The sequence below is a fragment of the Bubalus bubalis genome, chromosome 4 (genome assembly GCF_019923935.1).
Source record: "Bubalus bubalis isolate 160015118507 breed Murrah chromosome 4, NDDB_SH_1, whole genome shotgun sequence".
In the NCBI taxonomy this organism is placed as follows: domain Eukaryota; kingdom Metazoa; phylum Chordata; class Mammalia; order Artiodactyla; family Bovidae; genus Bubalus; species Bubalus bubalis.
The window spans coordinates 3,914,856-3,932,186 of NC_059160.1; the positions used below are offsets into that span (position 1 = coordinate 3,914,856).

At 43.8% G+C, this 17,331-nt stretch overlaps 1 protein-coding gene across 3 annotated transcripts in view; it reads right to left on the bottom strand.

Moving 5' to 3' along the window:
• ATXN10 (ataxin 10) overlaps nucleotides 1-7,909 on the bottom strand; it is a 144,116-nt gene extending 136,207 nt beyond the window's left edge. For 2 of the 3 annotated variants that reach the window (XM_025282686.2, XM_025282687.2), the window contains exon 1: nucleotides 7,574-7,909. In XM_025282686.2, coding sequence (XP_025138471.1) covers nucleotides 7,574-7,689 — 116 coding nt within the window. In that variant the 5' untranslated portion in view covers nucleotides 7,690-7,909. The remainder of the gene's footprint in view (nucleotides 1-7,573) is intronic. The other variant, XM_025282685.3, reaches the window with a different exon arrangement.
• Between the last annotated feature and the right edge of the window lie 9,422 nt (nucleotides 7,910-17,331).

The window sequence follows — 17,331 nt, forward strand, 5'->3', positions numbered from 1 at the left end:
GGCTTCCCAGGTGGCGCTAGTGGTAAAGAACCTGCCTGCCAAAGCAGGAGACCTAAGAGATGCGGGTTTGATCCCTGGATAGGGGAGATCCCCTGGAGGAAGTAATGGCAATCCACTCCAGTATGCTTGCCTGGAGAAGTCCATGGACAGAGGAGCCTGGTGGGCTACAGTCCACAGAGTCACAGTCGTACACGGCTGAAGCAACTTGGCGACAGTAGCAAGTATATATTAGGTTGGAACAAAAGTAACAGCAGTTTCAGACTGTGAACTGTAAGTCATTATAAGTAGGCGCAAACATCTTTATTAATCAAAACAGGAACCATTACAATCAACACATTTTCACCAATGAGAAATGTTTGTTTATTCTTATAGCATAAAAATCTGTACTTCAGGATTCCACAGACTCTTGGAAAGCATTTTCTGCCTCCTGTGGTTGTGTTTTCCTTGCAGAAAGTTGTCAAGATGCTTACAGAAGTGGTAGTCAAGCAGCGAAAGGTCAGGGAAGAAGAGGTAGTCAACTGGCAAAAGGTCAGGTGAATATGGCGGATGAGGCAAAACTTCACAGCCCAGGTCACTCAGCTTCTGCAGCGCTGGTTGTGCGATGTGCAGTCAGGCACTGTCGTGGGAAGAACTGGGCCCCCGCCGCTGCCCAATGCCAAAGCAGGCGTGGAGTTGTCAGTGCATCTCATCGGTTTACTAAGCGTACTTCTCAGATGTAACGGTTTCACTGGGATTCAGAAAGCTGCAGTGGATCAGATGGGCAGCAGACCACCAGTGACCATGACCTTTTCTGGTGCAAGTTTGGCTTTGGGAAGTGCTCTGGAGCTTCTTCTTGGTTCAACCACTGAGCTGGTTGTTACCAGCTGTCATATAAAATCCACCTGTCATCGCACATCACAACCTGATTGAGAAATGGTTTGTTGCCACTGCATAGAGTAAACGACACTTCAAAATGACAATTTTTTGATTTTCGGTCAGCTCCTGAGGCACCCACTTAGTGAGCTTTTTTCACTTTTCCAATTTGCTTCAAATGCCCAATGACTACAGAATGGTCCAGGCTGAGTTCTTTGGCAACCTGCTGAGTAGTTGTAAGGGATCAGCTTCAGCGACTGCTCTCAGGTGGCCGCTGTCACCTCCCAGGGGCCTGCCGCCGCATTCCGCATCTTCACGGCTCTCATCTCCTTTGCAGACCTCCTGAACCACCACCACCGCAGTGGATTTGGTAGCAGTTACTGGGCCAAATGTGTTGTTGATGTTACCAATTGTCTTCACTGCTTTACGACGCATTTTGAACTCGAATTAAAAAAAAATCACTTGAATTTGCTTTTTGTCTAACATCATTTCCATTCTAAAATAAATATAAACAGCAAGTAATGTCATTAGCAAAAAAAATAAAGTGAGAAATGTGCATTAAAATGATGTATAACACAACCAATTTAAGAATGTATTCCAATATCAAATGGCAAAGTTCAACAATGCCAAACCAAATTATTTTTCCACCAACCAATAATATACAATTTTACATTCTGACCATTTTTCAGTATAGAATTGTGGCTTTAATTATATTCATAATGTTGTACAAACCTCACCACTAATTCCAAAAATTTAGTATCCCAAACAAATTTGGTAACTGTTAAACAATAACTCTTCCCTCCCCGCCAACCCAGGTAACCTCTAATCTCCTTTCTGTCTATGAATTTGCCTATTCTTAGCTCTTCATAGAAGTGGAATCATACAATATTGGTCATTTTATGTCTGGCTTCTTCCACTTAGCCTGTTTTCAAGGTTCACCCCCATTACAGCATGTGCCAGTACTTCATTTCTTCTTATGGCTACACAGTATTCCACTGGATGTACATATGACACTTTAGCCATTCACCTGTTGATGGACACTTGAGTCGTTTCCATCTTCTGGCTATTATGAATAATGCCTCAGTGAAAACTGGCATACAAGTATCTGTCTAAGTTTTTGCTTTTAATCCTCCAAGGTACATACAGACCTAGGAGTGGAACTGCTTGATGGTATTCTATGTTTAGCTTTTTGAGGTACCATAAAATTATTTTTTACATAATAGCTGAACCATTTCACATTCTCACCAGCAATGTACAAGGGTTCCAAATTTTCCACATCCTTACCAACAATTTTTTTCCTTTTTTTTTTTTTTTTTTTAGTAACAGCCATCCTAAAGAGCATAGAGTGGAGTTTTTGTCTTAATTTGCATTTTCTCAATGATTAATGATGTTGAGTACTTTACCATGTGCGTGTTGGCCATTTATATATCTTTCTTTCTAAACCAGATTTTTTTCCGCCCAATTTTTTACCAGACTGTCTTTTGTTACTGAGTTTCAGGAGCACTTTATATATTTTAAGGCAAATTCTTTGTCAGGTATATGTGTTATAAATATTTTCAGTCTATGACTTGCCTTTTCCATTTTCTTATTGGTATCTCTTGATAGGCAGAAGTTTTTTTAGTTTTGATAGTCTAATCTGATAATCAATTTTTCATGAAAGGTCAATGTTATCTGTGTCCTGGATAAGACATATCTGCTTACACACAAGATTACAGATATTCTCCCATCTTCTAAACATTTTATAGTTTTAAATTTTATGTTTAGGTCTACAATCCATGTGGAAATATTTTTGTGAATGGTAAAAGGTATGGGTCAAAGTTCATTTTATTTCATTTAGATATCAAGTTGTCCTACCATCCTTTTTTGAATGAAATTGTTTTTAGACTGATTTTGGTTTGGAGCTTGCACATAGTTTGGAAACAGTCTTAACATTCCTTATACGACATTCAGCATTCAATAAAGAGAAGACCAGATGACTACACACAAGAAGACAGAAACTGACAACAGATACTTATCAGGCATGTTCTCTAGAATAAGTATAATTAATATGCTTAGGAAAGTAAATGACTATGAATTTCAACAGAGTAATCCATTTAAAAAATCAAATAGAAATTCTACAAAACTCAAAACTACCTGAAACTAATACAATAGACAGCACATGGGACACAGCAGAACCCAGAAGAGAGAATGGGAAGGCAGGAGGAAATTTCAAACCAAAGCTCCGAGAGAATCGGAAAGACAGAAGAGAGGCTTTGAGATATACAAAACACAGTGAAAGGTTTAATATAGGTGTAATTAAATTCCTTGAAGGAAAGGAAAGAATGAGAGAGAAGCAACAGCTGAAAAAATACTGGCTGACAATGTCCTAAACTGTTCAAAGATACCAAATTCAAGAAGCATTATCCAAAGAGGGTAATTACAAAAAAGCCAACTACTTCTGTCTTCACGGGCCTTCATTCTGGAAGAAGACAGAGCATAAATAAGAAACCTCTATTAATAATTACATAGTATGTAGAATCTAGTAATTGCTTTCTTAAAAAAAAAAAAAAAGAAAGAAAATAGGGTTTATAAGGAAAAGGGGCTCCAAAGCATGGAGGGGAGGGAAGCGTCTGCCCTATTAAACAGTATACACAAAGCCTGGAAGGAAGAAATCGGGAAAATACTTTTGACTAAACACATTAACAAGAAGAAAGAACCCATACTGACAGAAGATTAAAACAATTTACCAGTTCAAGTATGGAACAAAAAGACTACACATGCGCCATGAGTAACTGTGCGGCGTGTGCTCAGTCGCGTCCTACTCTCGGCGACCCCGTGGACTGCAGCCCACCAGGCTCCTCTGTCCATGGGATCTTCCAGGCAAGAACACTGGAGTGGGTGGCCAGTGCCTTCTCCAGGGGATCTTTCCCAGCCAGGGATGGAGCCCAAGTCTCTTGCACCTCCTGCACTGGCAGGCAGATCTTTACCGCTGAGCCCCCTGAGAAGCCACATAAATAATGACTTATACAAACAGCAGTAATTCCACAAGACTTTGTTAAGAACCTACAATTATCAGACTGTATGCTAGATGCTAGGGACCCAAGCAATGTGATCCACTCACTTTACTCAACAAGCTTATCAGATGGAAGAGCAATAATGTATCAGTTTAAGCATGAGAAGATTTATGGAAAGCAGGACCCGAACAGTACACTAGTTCATGAATACTCAAGAATCCTACAGAAAAAAACACAGTAGCATTACTCAACAGAACTTGCCGTGATGATGGGAATAATCTGTATCTGCATGGCCCGAGAAGGTACCATTAGCCACATGTGGTTACCAGTCCTGAGAATGTGGCTGGGACAAGTAAGGAATGGAATGATTAATTTTACTTATTGCTGATTAATTTAAATAGCCACATGTGAGCAGCTTCATGGACAGTGGAAGTAAAGAGTATCACTTGGCTCTACACTTGAATACAGGGGAGCTTCCTGGTGGCTCGGACAGCAAAAAACCCACCTGCAACGAAGGAGACCTGGGTTCAATCTCTGGTTTGGAAAGATTCCCTGGAGAAGAGAATGGCAACCCACTCCAGCGTTCTTGCCTGGAGAATCCCCATGGATGGAGGAGCCTGGCAGGGCTACAGTCCATGGGGTCGCAAACAGTCGGACACAGCTGAACCACTAAGCACACTGCTACATAACAAATGAGCCCCAAACTGAGCAGTCTAAAGCCATCCCATTCATGGTCTCACACAGGTCAGAGTCCCTTAGCCACTTGTACAAACAGCTGCGGGCTTGACTGGGACTAAGGATCTGCTTCCAGGATGCTCCTCACATGGCTGCTGGCAGGAGGCCTCAGTTCCTCACCGCACAGACCTGTCTAGGTGGACCCCTGAGTGTCCTTATAACATGGCAGATGGCTTTCTTGGAGCAAGCGATCCAAGAGAGAACGCAACGAGGAAGCTTCAGGGCCTTCTGTGCTCGGAAGTCACACCCTGTCACTTCCCCCACATCTAGTATTTAAAAGCAAGTCACTAAATGCAGCCCCCGCTTAAGGGGAGAGGTCAAATCCTCTTGCTTTCCTCAGTGTGAGTCCTGTGTCTTGCGCTTTTCAGTTTGCTACTGCAGCCCCCGCTTAAGGGGAGAGGTCAAATCCTCTTGCTTTCCTCAGTGTGAGTCCTGTGTCTTGCGCTTTTCAGTTTGCTACTGTGGTGCCTCCTTCTGCTTCACTTATGTCCCATCCAGCCTCTGACACCTCCGCCCATCCTCCCTCTGGGTCCATCAGCACTGGATGGATCTTCTCAGGGCAGCTGGCCTCTGGAAACCCTGAGACCCTTCTGAGAGGCAACTAGTGATGTGCTCAGACACGCTGAGAAGCAGAGGCAGAACCAGAAGTCTGTCCTCACAAACCCTCATCAGGGGCTCTCTGCACCACCACATACTATCTGCCTCCCGACTCCAAGACCTACACATCAGGTCACCTTTCCCGGCCTTCAGCTCTTCCTGAACTGGGACCGAGTTCCTGCCTGCCCCAGGAAAAACTCAAATATGGGATGCACCTTCACCTCTTCTCATTCTTCCCCAGCAATCCAACTGGTCCCTGAGTCTTGTCCATTCAATCTGGTAAAGATGTTTCAATATCTATCCTAGCCATCCCCCATAGACAATACCCTAAATTCCGGCAGTTTTCTCTTTCACTTGGGCTTCTCCATCAAGTCGTCTGCCTCTAGCCTCACCCTAATGGATCTCTCACAATGGCAGCCAGAGATCTGTCTAATACACAGATTTGCCAGGCCACACCCTTGAAAGAAACTTCCACTGTTGTCTTTGATCAGTTGCTAAGTTATGTCTCTTCAGGACCCCATGGAATGCAGCATGCCAGGTTCCTCTCTCTGCAGTTTGCTCAGATTCATATCCAGTGAGTCAATGACGCTATCTATCTCATCACCTGCCGCCCCTTTCTCCTCCTGCCTTCAATCTTTCCCAGCACCAGGGTCTTCTCCAATGAGTCGGCTCTTCACATCAGCTCTTCACTTCACAAAGTACTGGAGCTTCAGCATCAATCCTTCCAATGAATATTCAGGATTGATTTCCTTTAGGATTGACTGATTTGATCTCCTAGCATGGTTCCCCATAAACTCCCCTCACAAGAAGCAGAGTCAGGAAAGGCCTTGTAAACTGGCTCAGGGCCTTGGATTTTATCCTTCAGCTTATAAAAAGGAACTTGATATTTGACTATGTCCTCTCTACCAGATGCCTTCTCTATGTTATCTCATTTAAACTCAAAGACCATGCAAAATCAGCACACTGTTCCTCCGCACATACTGTTCTTTCTAATTAGCCCTCTCATCGGTAAGCCTAGAAGCCATAGTAACCTAAGGCCTTTCCTGGACCACAAATCTCTCCACCAGATCCACAGTTCCCCCAGCTCCACCATCTCTTCTTGGCTAGACTCTCTTACAATTTGTTTACACGGCAATTACCCTAACCTGCTTGAAAAATGGGTATCACGTGCATCTTTGCACCTTCGGCCCTAGCAAAGAACCTGCTTCAGAGCAGGTCCTCAGTGAAAGCTGATGATTGGTTGACTAAAAGGGAGCCCATCATGGTATAGATATCCTAAGCATTAAAGCAATCAACAAATCTCTCTGAGGTATCACATCAATTAACTCATCTCCCCAAAAGCCAAAGGAGCAGTGCCCAGGGTTCTTAACACTCTTTGAATTGCTCAACACTTACTGTGATTTGAGGCAGAAGTGCTCAGACCAAGTGAACCTCTAAGACCATCTGGACTTCTCCCACACTCCCTCTACTCTTTGCACATACTTCTGCGATTCCAGAACAGGGCTTCCCAACAAAACACTTACGGAGAACCATCCATAAATGTGTTAAGGGATAGTATCAGCTAACTTGATTTAATACTATGTGTCAGATATGTGCCAAGGACTTAATACGCATGAGTTCACTTAATCTTGACAACCTCACCAACAAAATACTGTCCAACCTTAGTCCTATTAAATAGACACACAAACTGCGGCCCAGAGAAGACTAGAACAAAATTAAACAGGCACTGACTGGAGACATCAGGTACTTTGTATTTTCACGTGCTTTATTTCATTTATTCCTCTGTACAATTTAGCAATGAAGTCGTGTATTACATTTCCATTTTTAGGCAGGAAATCTTAAGGCTTGGAGAAATGGCACCATAACGCATCGCTTGTAGGGCTAGGAGCCAAATCCAGATCTTCAGAGTCCCGGACACCTTTTACAACGGAGATCTGGCCCTTCTGTGGCTGAGTCGGGACTGAAGTGGCCACTGTGCAAAGCGGGGCCACCACTGGGGACGCAGAGCCTGGGCTCACAGGACGAACGGAGTGACGCCGCCTCCCACCTGGCACATCTGCAACCCAGCTGCACGTTCCGCTGCTTCTGGGGGCCTGCCAGTCTGTTCCAGCCAGGCCAAGGAGACCATCTTGCACGTTATCCGGGCGCCATCACCGCGGCTCAACTAACCCAACAGGCAGGAGGCGGCGAAGAGCTCGCTTGGATCGGTCCCGCTTCCTGCGCCCGGCCTCACGCCCGTACTGACGAGTGGGGAGCAGGTGTCACCCCCGCCTCCCAGCCCGGGGCCCGCTGGTGAGGCGCCGAGCCGCCACCCCGCCGCCGCCCCGGGAGGAGGGGGCGCCCCCGCCCCGCTCCCGCAAGCCCCGCCGGGCCGCCCCCGACGCCCGCGCCCTTACCGATTCCGCTGCTCTTTGAAGAGCGCCGTCAGCGCGCGGAGAGCCTCCAGGTCCTGGATGGGCGCGGGCATCATGACGCCCGACAGCCTGCCGGGCGGCGGCCTGGGCGCCGCCATCTTGCCGCTCGCAGCTCGGGCCGAGCGGCCGACGACGAGGAGCTGGAGGAGGAGGGGCAGGAGGGCCGGCGGGAGGGAGCGCGGGCTGCTGCCTCCGCACGCCGCCGCCGCCGCCTCGGCGCCGCTGCAGCCCGCGGGCCCGGCCGGGAAAGCGCGAGACCAAGCGCCCAAGCCTCGCCTCAGGCCGGAGGACGCGACGGCGCGGCGAGGGGAGGGGGCGCGGGCGGAAGTCCCGCCTGCGGGGAGGGGGGCGCCGGCCGGAAGTTCGCCCTGTGGGGAGGGGGCGCGGGCGGAAGTTGTGTTTGCGGGGGTGGGGACGTCAGGAGGGCGGAGGGCCCCCAAGGAGAAGTCGGAGGGGTGGTCCCGGAATGGGGACACCCTGAGCGGGGCAATGGGGACGGAGGGGGTCTCCATGGGAACGGGTGTGGGGGACTAGGGTACCCTGAGGGGGAGATGCTGGCAGACGGGGGTCTCCGCAGGAGGGGATGTGAGGAAGGCTGGGGAGTCCTGCAGAGGCTTCCCTGGAGGAGAGAAGGCTGAAGACCTCGATCCTGCGGTCGGGAGGGTTGATCAGGGCTCACACCGACCCCCTGGGAGCTGGAGCAGTCTGTGTCCATCTTGCAAGTCTCAGTCCCTGGAAGCTCAGTTCCCAGTTCTTCAGTCAGTCAGTTCAGTCGGTTAGTCGTGTCCAGCTCTTTGCGACCCCATGGACTGCAGCATGCCAGTCTTCTCTGTCCATCGCCAACTCCCAGAGTTTACTCAAACTCATGTCCATAGAGTCAGTGATGCCATCCAACCATCTCATCCTCTGTCGTCCGCTTCTCCTCCTGCCTTCAATCTTTCCCAGCATCAGGGTCTTTTCCAATGAGTCAGCTCTTTGTATCAGGTGGCCAAAGTATTGGAGCTTCAGCCTCAGCATCAGACCTTCCGATAAATATTCAGGACTGATTTCCTTTAGGATGGACTGGTTGGATCTCCTTGCAGTCCAAGGGACTCTCAAGAGTCTTCAACAGTGCAGTTCGAGAAAGCATCAATTCTTCCCCGCTCAGCTTTCTTTATTAGTGATCTTAGTGATCACTTACTGGCGGTGGCTCAGATGGTAAAGAATCTGCCTGCGATGCAGGAGACCGGGTTTGATCCCTGTGTTCCCAACAGAAGGGAATGGCTACCCACTCCCATATTCTTGCTTGGAGAATTCTGTGGACAGAGGAGCCAAGTGGGTTACAGCCCATGGGAGCACAAAGAGTCCAACATAACTGAGTGGCTAACACAGACGGACAATAACAGATCATTTACCAGGCCTGCTTGGGGTGAGAATACTGTTGTTTCAGCTCATTGGTGGTGGTTTAGTCCCTAAGTTTAGCCTTTGCGACCCCCCTGACTGTAGCCCACCAGGCCTCTCTGTCCATGGCATTTCCCAGGCAAGAATACTGGAGTGGGTTGCCAGTCCCGCCTCCGGGAGATCTTGCCGACCCAGGCATAGAACCCGCATCTCCGGCACTGCAGGTGGACTCTTTACCACTGGGCCCCCAGGGACTCTGTTCCAGTTCATTAAGGGCTTTATATACAATGTGAAGTCAAGGAGCTTAATTCTACAGAGTTAGGCTAAGATTTGTGTTTTTCTAAAGGAAGTGAGATGAGATGGTTGGATGACATCATCAACTCGAAGGACGTGAGTTTGAGCAAACTCTGGGAGATAGTGAAGGACAGGGAAGCCTGTGTACTACAGTCCACGGGGTTGCAAAAAGCTGGACATGACTGAGTGACTGAAAAACAGCAAAGGGCAATGAGTATATTTTACAGGAATCAGGTAAGGCTTCTGCAGGGGTGCTGGTAACTCACTCTTTTCACTGCATGGGATTCACTTCTTTGTCATATCATGTTTATGTACTTTGACCAGACATTGTTGCCAGACCCCATGCTAGGTACAAGACGAACTGTGATCTCTCAGCATCTGCATGGCATTGGGTCCAGGACACCCCCTTACCCCCGCAGACTCCAAAAACCTCGGATGTTCAAGTCCCATAGTCAGCCCTCCATATCCACAGATGCTGCAACTTGTGGAAACAGAGGGCCAACTGTGTAAAGATCTGTAAGAGATGATCTCAACCCTGAAGGAACTCACCGACTATTCAGAGAGAGAGGCAAACAGCATTGAATACAGTTGATTACTGCTATAATGGAGGACTGGACAAATTGCTGTGAGGCCAATTAGAATATATAAATAATACTCTCTACATTTCGACTTGAAGTGTAGGGGTGTATTTATGACATGTTTTTGATGTTCTTTGCTAAATAAAATTTAAAGACCTGATAAACACCACCAGAATATGCAGGAGAAATGAAACATGAGGAAGCAAGTCAGCTGAGACTGTAATTCAGCCCTATCCATTTAACTGACGATATATTCATGAATTCCACAAATATTTCTACGTACCTACTTTGTGCCAGGCATTGTATTGCCTAGAGATGCTCAAGACCATCCAAAAAGTTTAACAATCCTTAAACTAACAGGGCAGGATCTCCTAATTTTTTCCCGAGGAACAGGGAATAGTAAAATGTATTGTCACCAATCAAGATCTTACCCCTTAGTTTTCCATCCTCAATTGTAAAACAAAAATAACTACTCTGATTCTTCTAGAAAACATGTCCCATAACATTCAAATTCATTACCTGGAATATTGCAGTATGAACATGACTGCTCTCTTTGCTTCTTCTCTTGTCTCCCTCCCTATAAGTCCTTTAAAAATATGAGTCAACATTTCGTTTTGCTCAAAACCATCCAAAGGATTTCCATCTCACTCAGAGCAAGTGCCAAAGTTCTTCCAGTGGAAGTGTCCCTAAATAGGCTGCCTCCGTCACCGATTCTGATCACATCTACTAGTCTCTTCATCCTCCACTGAGCTTCAGCTACCCTGCCCTTCTTGTCCTCCACCTGGGGAGGTATGCTCCTGCCTCAGGATTTTGCACATGCTGTGCCTGTTGCATGAAACACTTTCAATGCTTATCTAGCACATACTGGCATGGTTTATTTCCGTCATCTGCTCCAAAGATCTCTTGATGAATTTCCCTTGTCAGTCTTTAAAATCGTAGCATACCACCCAAATTCATGATCCTCAGGAATTTTTCTTCATCGCCCTTAACACTTCCTATGTCACATCCTTTACTTGTTTATTTATTTATTGTTACCAATTTGTTTACTCCCAAAATGCTTAAGCTACACAAGGACAGAGATTTTGCTTTTTTTTACTTTTATCTCCTCAGCCTCTAGAAAAGGACTAATTATGTGGTAACTGCTCAATAAACATCACTTAAATTAATGAACAAAAATATTTTAAAATATATTTTCGAAAAGGAGAAAGAAAATAACACGCCTCCAGAAGTGGGCGAACAATCCGAACAGTACAAGAAAGAGGAAAGATGGAAGCCAGGAAGAAAAAAATCATCAAAGGACATGAAAAGAAAAACAGAGACATTAACAGGACAGGCTAGAAGTATAGATGAGTATGAGAAACAAAAGGATGTGAAATTGGTCAAACCGTGGAGTGTTACTGACTGCTTGGAACTGGCTAGAGGATTTCAACCTTGGATGAACTGACGGAACTAAGTTATTACTTCACTTGGGCTAAATAGCATTTTTTTGTAGCGTTTTAAAAATGTTTTATAATGATGCCTTATGATGAACATGCCACCATGTAGATGTACATGAATTAAACTTTAGATGAAAATTTGTGGTATGTTCGTGTCTTGAGCCTGCGGCAGAAGAACTGGATCTGCCACGATTCAATAATCAAGAAATGAAAATAAATAAAAAGAAAGGAAAAAGAAATAAAGGAAAGGGACTTCCCTGGTGGTGCAGTGGTGGAGAATCTGCCTTCCGCTGCAGGGGACGCGGATCTGATCCCTGGGCAGGAAACTCCATCCCACACGCCGCAGCCAGGTGTTCACATCCTGCAGCTAAAGGCCCTGTGTACCGTGACTGAAGGCCTCACACGCTGCGACTAAGGCTCCGCGAAAGAAAGACATGTTTTGTTTTTTTTTAAAGAGAAAGAAAGCATATGCCAAATATCAGCTCCTCCTCCAAAACATAATGTTCAGTGGATGCTCAAGTCAGCCCATACCTCTCTTTGGTGCTAACTTTGGAGAATCCCCCTCGTGCTACACATGTGTTTATATACTGTCCTTTGAATCTGAGATCCTCAAGGCAGGGACTTCAACTCCCTTATCCTGTTCAGGATCAAGTTCAAAGCCTTGTGCCTAGATTCAACGCTATAAATATTTGTGAAACTGAAAACTTTGAAGACCAAAGGAAAAAATAACAGAATAGTGTAATTGTTAAGAGCGGGGATCAGCAAACTGCAGCCTGCAAGCCAAATCTTTCCCACTGTCTATTTTCATAAATTTCATTAGAAATTGTCACACTCGTTCATTATACATATTGCCTGTGGCTTCTTTGATGCTGTAGTGACAGGGTTGAGTAGTTGTGGCAGAGACTGTATAGCCTACAAAGTCTAAAATATTAAAACAATTAGGGGATTTCCCCGGTGGGCCAATGATTAAGACTCTGAGCTCCCAGTGCAGGGGGCACAGGGTGTGTTCCCTGGTCAGGATCCCCTAAGAACCCACATGCTATGCCATGTGGCCAAAAAAAAGAGAAAAGAAATTGACTGTTTGGCTGCTTGGTTTTCCATAGGAAAGGTTTGCTAACCTCCGGTAAAAAGTGTGAGCTCTAGATCATTAGGCAATCTTGGTGATGGGAATTGTGTCTTCATCTCTCAGCACCTAACTTTGGACAAGTAACCACCTCTTAAAGCCTATTTTTTCATTTGTAAAATGGACTATTAATAACACCTTAATTTAGTGGTTTGGAGGATTCAACGAGATAGTCTTTGTCAACCCAGCGTCTGTCATATATTTAGCTCTAGAGCTAAAGAGCTTTAGGCTAAGTGAAGTAAGCCATTCACAAGAAAGACAAATACTGCACAATTCCATTTATATGAGGTGCTTAGAGTAGTCACAAGTCATAGAGCAGAAAGTAGAATGTGGCAGCCAGGGGCTGGAGGAGGAAAGAATGAGGATTTTTCTTTTTAATGCATGTAAAGTTTTCAACTTCAAGGTGAAAAGAATTATGGAAATGGATGCTGGTGATTATTACACACTAGCATTTAATATCATTGAAATGTACACGTAATCTGGTTCAGATAGCCAAGTTTAGGTTATGTGTATTTTATGCCATGGTTTTCAGGTAAAATATAAGTAAGAGAACTCCTCTCCAACAGAACTGCACCATGGGAAATGCTAAGGAAGCTTCTTGGGCTGAGGGAAATGCTACAAACAGAAATGCAAATCCTGACAAGATGGAAGAGAGTTGGAAATGGTAAATACCTGGGTAAATGCAAACAGCCGTTTTCTTCTATTTGCTCTTTTCCTCTTAATTGTTTTATAAACTGGTTTATAATAAAAATTAGACCATGTTCTTGTGAGGTTATAAATGAAGTGTAACAGCAATAATAGAAGAGAGAAGATAATGACCTACGAGGTCATTGTGTAATAGATTCCTGGCAGCAACTACTTTAAAAATGCGAAGAATCATAGATAAGATGCCAACAGAAAAACTGAAATGGAATTCCTAAAAACATTCCAGGAACTTCCCTGGCATTCCAGCAGTTAGGTTGCCTTCCGGTGCTTGGTGCTCGGGGTGTGGGTTCAGTCCCTGGTGGGAGCTAAGATCCCCCCACGCTGTGGTTGTTTAGGCACTAAGTTATAGCGAACTCTTCCGCAACCCCAGACTGTAGCCTGCCAGGAGCCTCTGTCCATGGGATCGCCCAGGCAAGAATACTGCAGTGGGTTGCCAGTTCCTTCTCAAGGGGATCTTCTTAACTCAGAGATCGAGCCCAAGTCTCCTGCACTGCAAGCAGAGTCTACCATCTAAGCCACTAGGGAAACTCAGGATAAGGTTAAAGCAACATTTAAAAGGAAACATAATTTTAAATGCATAGATTGGAAAAGTAGAAAGAGCTCAAACACATTACCTAAGCTTTAACCTTGCATGTATGTGTACTAAGTCACTTCAGTGGTGTCTGACTCTTTGCAACCCCACAGACTGTAGCCCCCCAGGCTCCTTTGTCCATAGGATTCTCCAGGCAGGAATATTGGAGTGGGTTGCCATGCCCTCCTCCAGGGGATCTTCCTGATCCAGGTGAATTCTTTACCACTAATGCCACCTGGGAAGCCCAAGCTTTCACCTTAAGATACTAGAAAAAGGAGAGCAAATTAAACCCAAAGCAAGCCAAAGGACGGAAATAGTAAAGATAAGGGGGAAAATCATTGAAATAATGAAGAAAATAATTGGAACTTTAGTGAAAGCAAAAGCTAGCTCCTTCAAAAAGGTAATAAAATCAAGAGACTTATAGTTGGGCTAATTTCTTACGAGGAAGATACAAATTTCCAATATCAGGAGTAAAAGAGAAGACATTACCACAGAATCTATAGACATTAATAGAATAATAAGGGTATGTTATGGACAACTTTATGGTGATAAATATGACAATCTACATGAAGCAGACAGATTCCTTGAAAAACAGAAATTGCCAAAACTCACCCAAGGAAAAATATAAAGCTTGAACAGCCTGCTATCAATTAAATAAATTGAACTTATAAATAAAAACCTTCCCATAAAGAAACTCCAGAGTGACATGGCTTCAGTGGTAAATATTACCATGCATTTAAGAAAGAAATAATATCCATTCAACACAAACTCTTTCAGAAAAAAAAGAGGTAACGTCTCTCAACTTATTTTATAAATCTAGCTAGTATTATCCTGACTCTAAAACCAAGCAAAGACCTCATAAGAAAAAAAAAAAAAGAACTATAGAACTAAATATCTCTCATAACCATAGACCAAAAAATTCTTAACTAAATATTAACAAATAAAGCTATACATTAAAAATGACAATATATCAGGACCAAGTGGGGCCATATTTTGGGAATGTAAAATTAGGTTAACATCCCAAACTCAATCAATATATTTCACCATATTAATAGATTAAAGAGAAAAGGCATATTATCATTTCAATAAATGCAGGTAAAAGCATTTTATATAATCCAAGAGGCTTTCTTGGCAAAAACTCCCAGAAATGTAAAAACAGAAGGGAATTTTCAAAACCTGTTTAAGAGCATCTACAAAAAATTTACACCCGACATCAGATTCAGTGGTGAAAGACTGTGCTTAACAAGGTAAGGATTAGCGCTCTTACTATGTCTATTTAACATTTACAGGAAGTCCTAGTCAAGACTAGAAAGAGAAATGGAAGATATACAAATTAGGAAAGATGAAAAAATGTCCTTTTTGCAGACCACTTAATCATGTTTGTAAAAATCCCTAATGAATCTATAAAAACTCTACTGGAACTAGTAAGGCAGTGTAGCAGGGTTATATATGAAAACCAATTGTGTTTTTATATACTAGGGATGAACAATTACAAATTCAATTTAATGAACAACTTCACTTACGATGACATCAAAAATACCTAGGAATAGGGACTTTCCTGGCAGTTCAACGGTCTAGATGCTATGCTTTCAGTGTAGGTGGGTGGTATGAGTTCAATCCCTGGTTGGGGAACTAAGATCCCACATGTCATATGGCCAAAAAAAGAAAAAACTTAGGAATAAATTTAAATGAAAGATATTTAAAACCTGTACAATGAAAACTATAAAACATTACAAAGAGAAATGGAAAAAGACCTAAATAAATGAAAATATATACCATGTTCATAGATTGAAAGACTTAATATTATTAAGATGTCAGTCCTCCTCAAATTGATCTACAGAGTCATGCAGTTCCAATGAAAATTCTAACAGTCTTTGTAAAAAGACATTGACATTTAAAAATCTGTATGAAAAGACAAAGAACCCGAGATAACCAAAACAATTTTGAAAAATAAGAACAAAATTGAAGGCTGCAAGCTCTGTGATTTCAAGACTTACTCTAAAGCTACAGTCATCAAGACAGTATGGAACTGGCCCTAGATGGATGGAACAGAATAGAGAACCCAGAAATAAACCCACACTTCAATAGTCAGTTCGTTTTTGGCAAAAACACCAACGATACCACTATGCATTCATTAGAAAGGCTAAAAGGTAGGAAGACAGTAACAGTGTTATTGGTGATGCAGAGAAACTGGTGGGACTGGAAGCTGTATGGCTGCTTTGCAAAACAGTACAATATCTTTAAAATGTGTGCATGCAACATGACCCAGCATTTCCTTATGCACAAAGTATATGTACATACTTTTCTACACAGAGACGTATACAAAAATGCTCTTAGTAACATTATTCGTAATAGCCTCAAACAGGAAGTAATCCAAATGTCCATCGTCTGGTGAATGGGTAGACAAATGGTGGTTCGATTCAGTTCAGTTCAGTTCAGTCGCTCAGTCGTGTCCGACTCTTCGCAACCCCATGAATCACAGCACGCCAGGCCTCCCTGTCCATCACCAATTCCCGGAGCTTGCTCAAACTCATGTCCATCGAGTCAGTGATGCCATCCAACCATCTCATCCTCTGTTGTCCCCTTCTCCTCCTGCCTTCAATCTTTTCCAGCATCAGGGTCTTTTCCAATGAGTCAGTTCTTCACATCAGGTGGCCAAAGTATTGGAGCTTCAGCTTCAGCATCAGTCCTTCCAATGAATATTCAGGACTGATCTCCTTTAGGATGGACTGGTTGGATCTCCTTGCAGTCCAAGGGACTCTCAAGAGTCTTCTCCAACACCACACTGCAAAAGCATCAATTCTTCAGCACTCAGCTTTCTTTATAGTCCAACTCTCACATCCATACATGACTACTGGAAAAACCAAAGCTTTGACTAGATGGATCTTTGTTAGCAAAGTAATGTCTCTGCTTTTTAATATGCTCTCTAGGTTGGTCATAGCTTTTCTTCCAAGAAGCAAGCATCTTTTAATTTCATGGCTGCAGTCACCATCTGCAGTGATTTTAGAGCCCAAGAAAATAAAGTCTGTCACTCTTTCCATTGTTTCTCCATCTATTTGCCATGAGTGATGGGACCAGATGCCATGATCTTAGTTTTGTGAATGTTGAGTTCAGATGGTGGTATTTCCACAGAATGAAATGCTGCTCAGCAATAAAAAGGAACAAAATATTAATGCATGCAATGACATGGATCATCTCACATCATGCTAAGTGAAAATATCAACCACAAGACTACTGTATAATTTCGAAATTATGGAAAAGGCAGACTTACAGTGGCAGAAAGAAGTCGCATGTAGAGGTGAGGCAGGATGATATGGAGGGCTGCGAGGAAGCATTTTAGGGTAAAGGAACTGACCTGTATCATGATGGTGCAGGTGGCTACCGATGGTACACAATTACCAAAACTGTTCAAACTATGTACTTTAAAAAAGGTGAATTTGTATATAATAATAGCTAGTGAAAAAATTCAACAACAAAAAATCATGACAGGCCATCATAGATAAGTAGCACAGACCTGCCCTTATGCTTATAAAGAACTAGAAAACTGGACAAAATATGTGGAAAGACCCTTTTTAGACCCTGAACAATGGGCACATACCACTGGGACCCCCAAAAGAACCCAAATGCATGAGGGGGTCTTTGTGATCACCCGG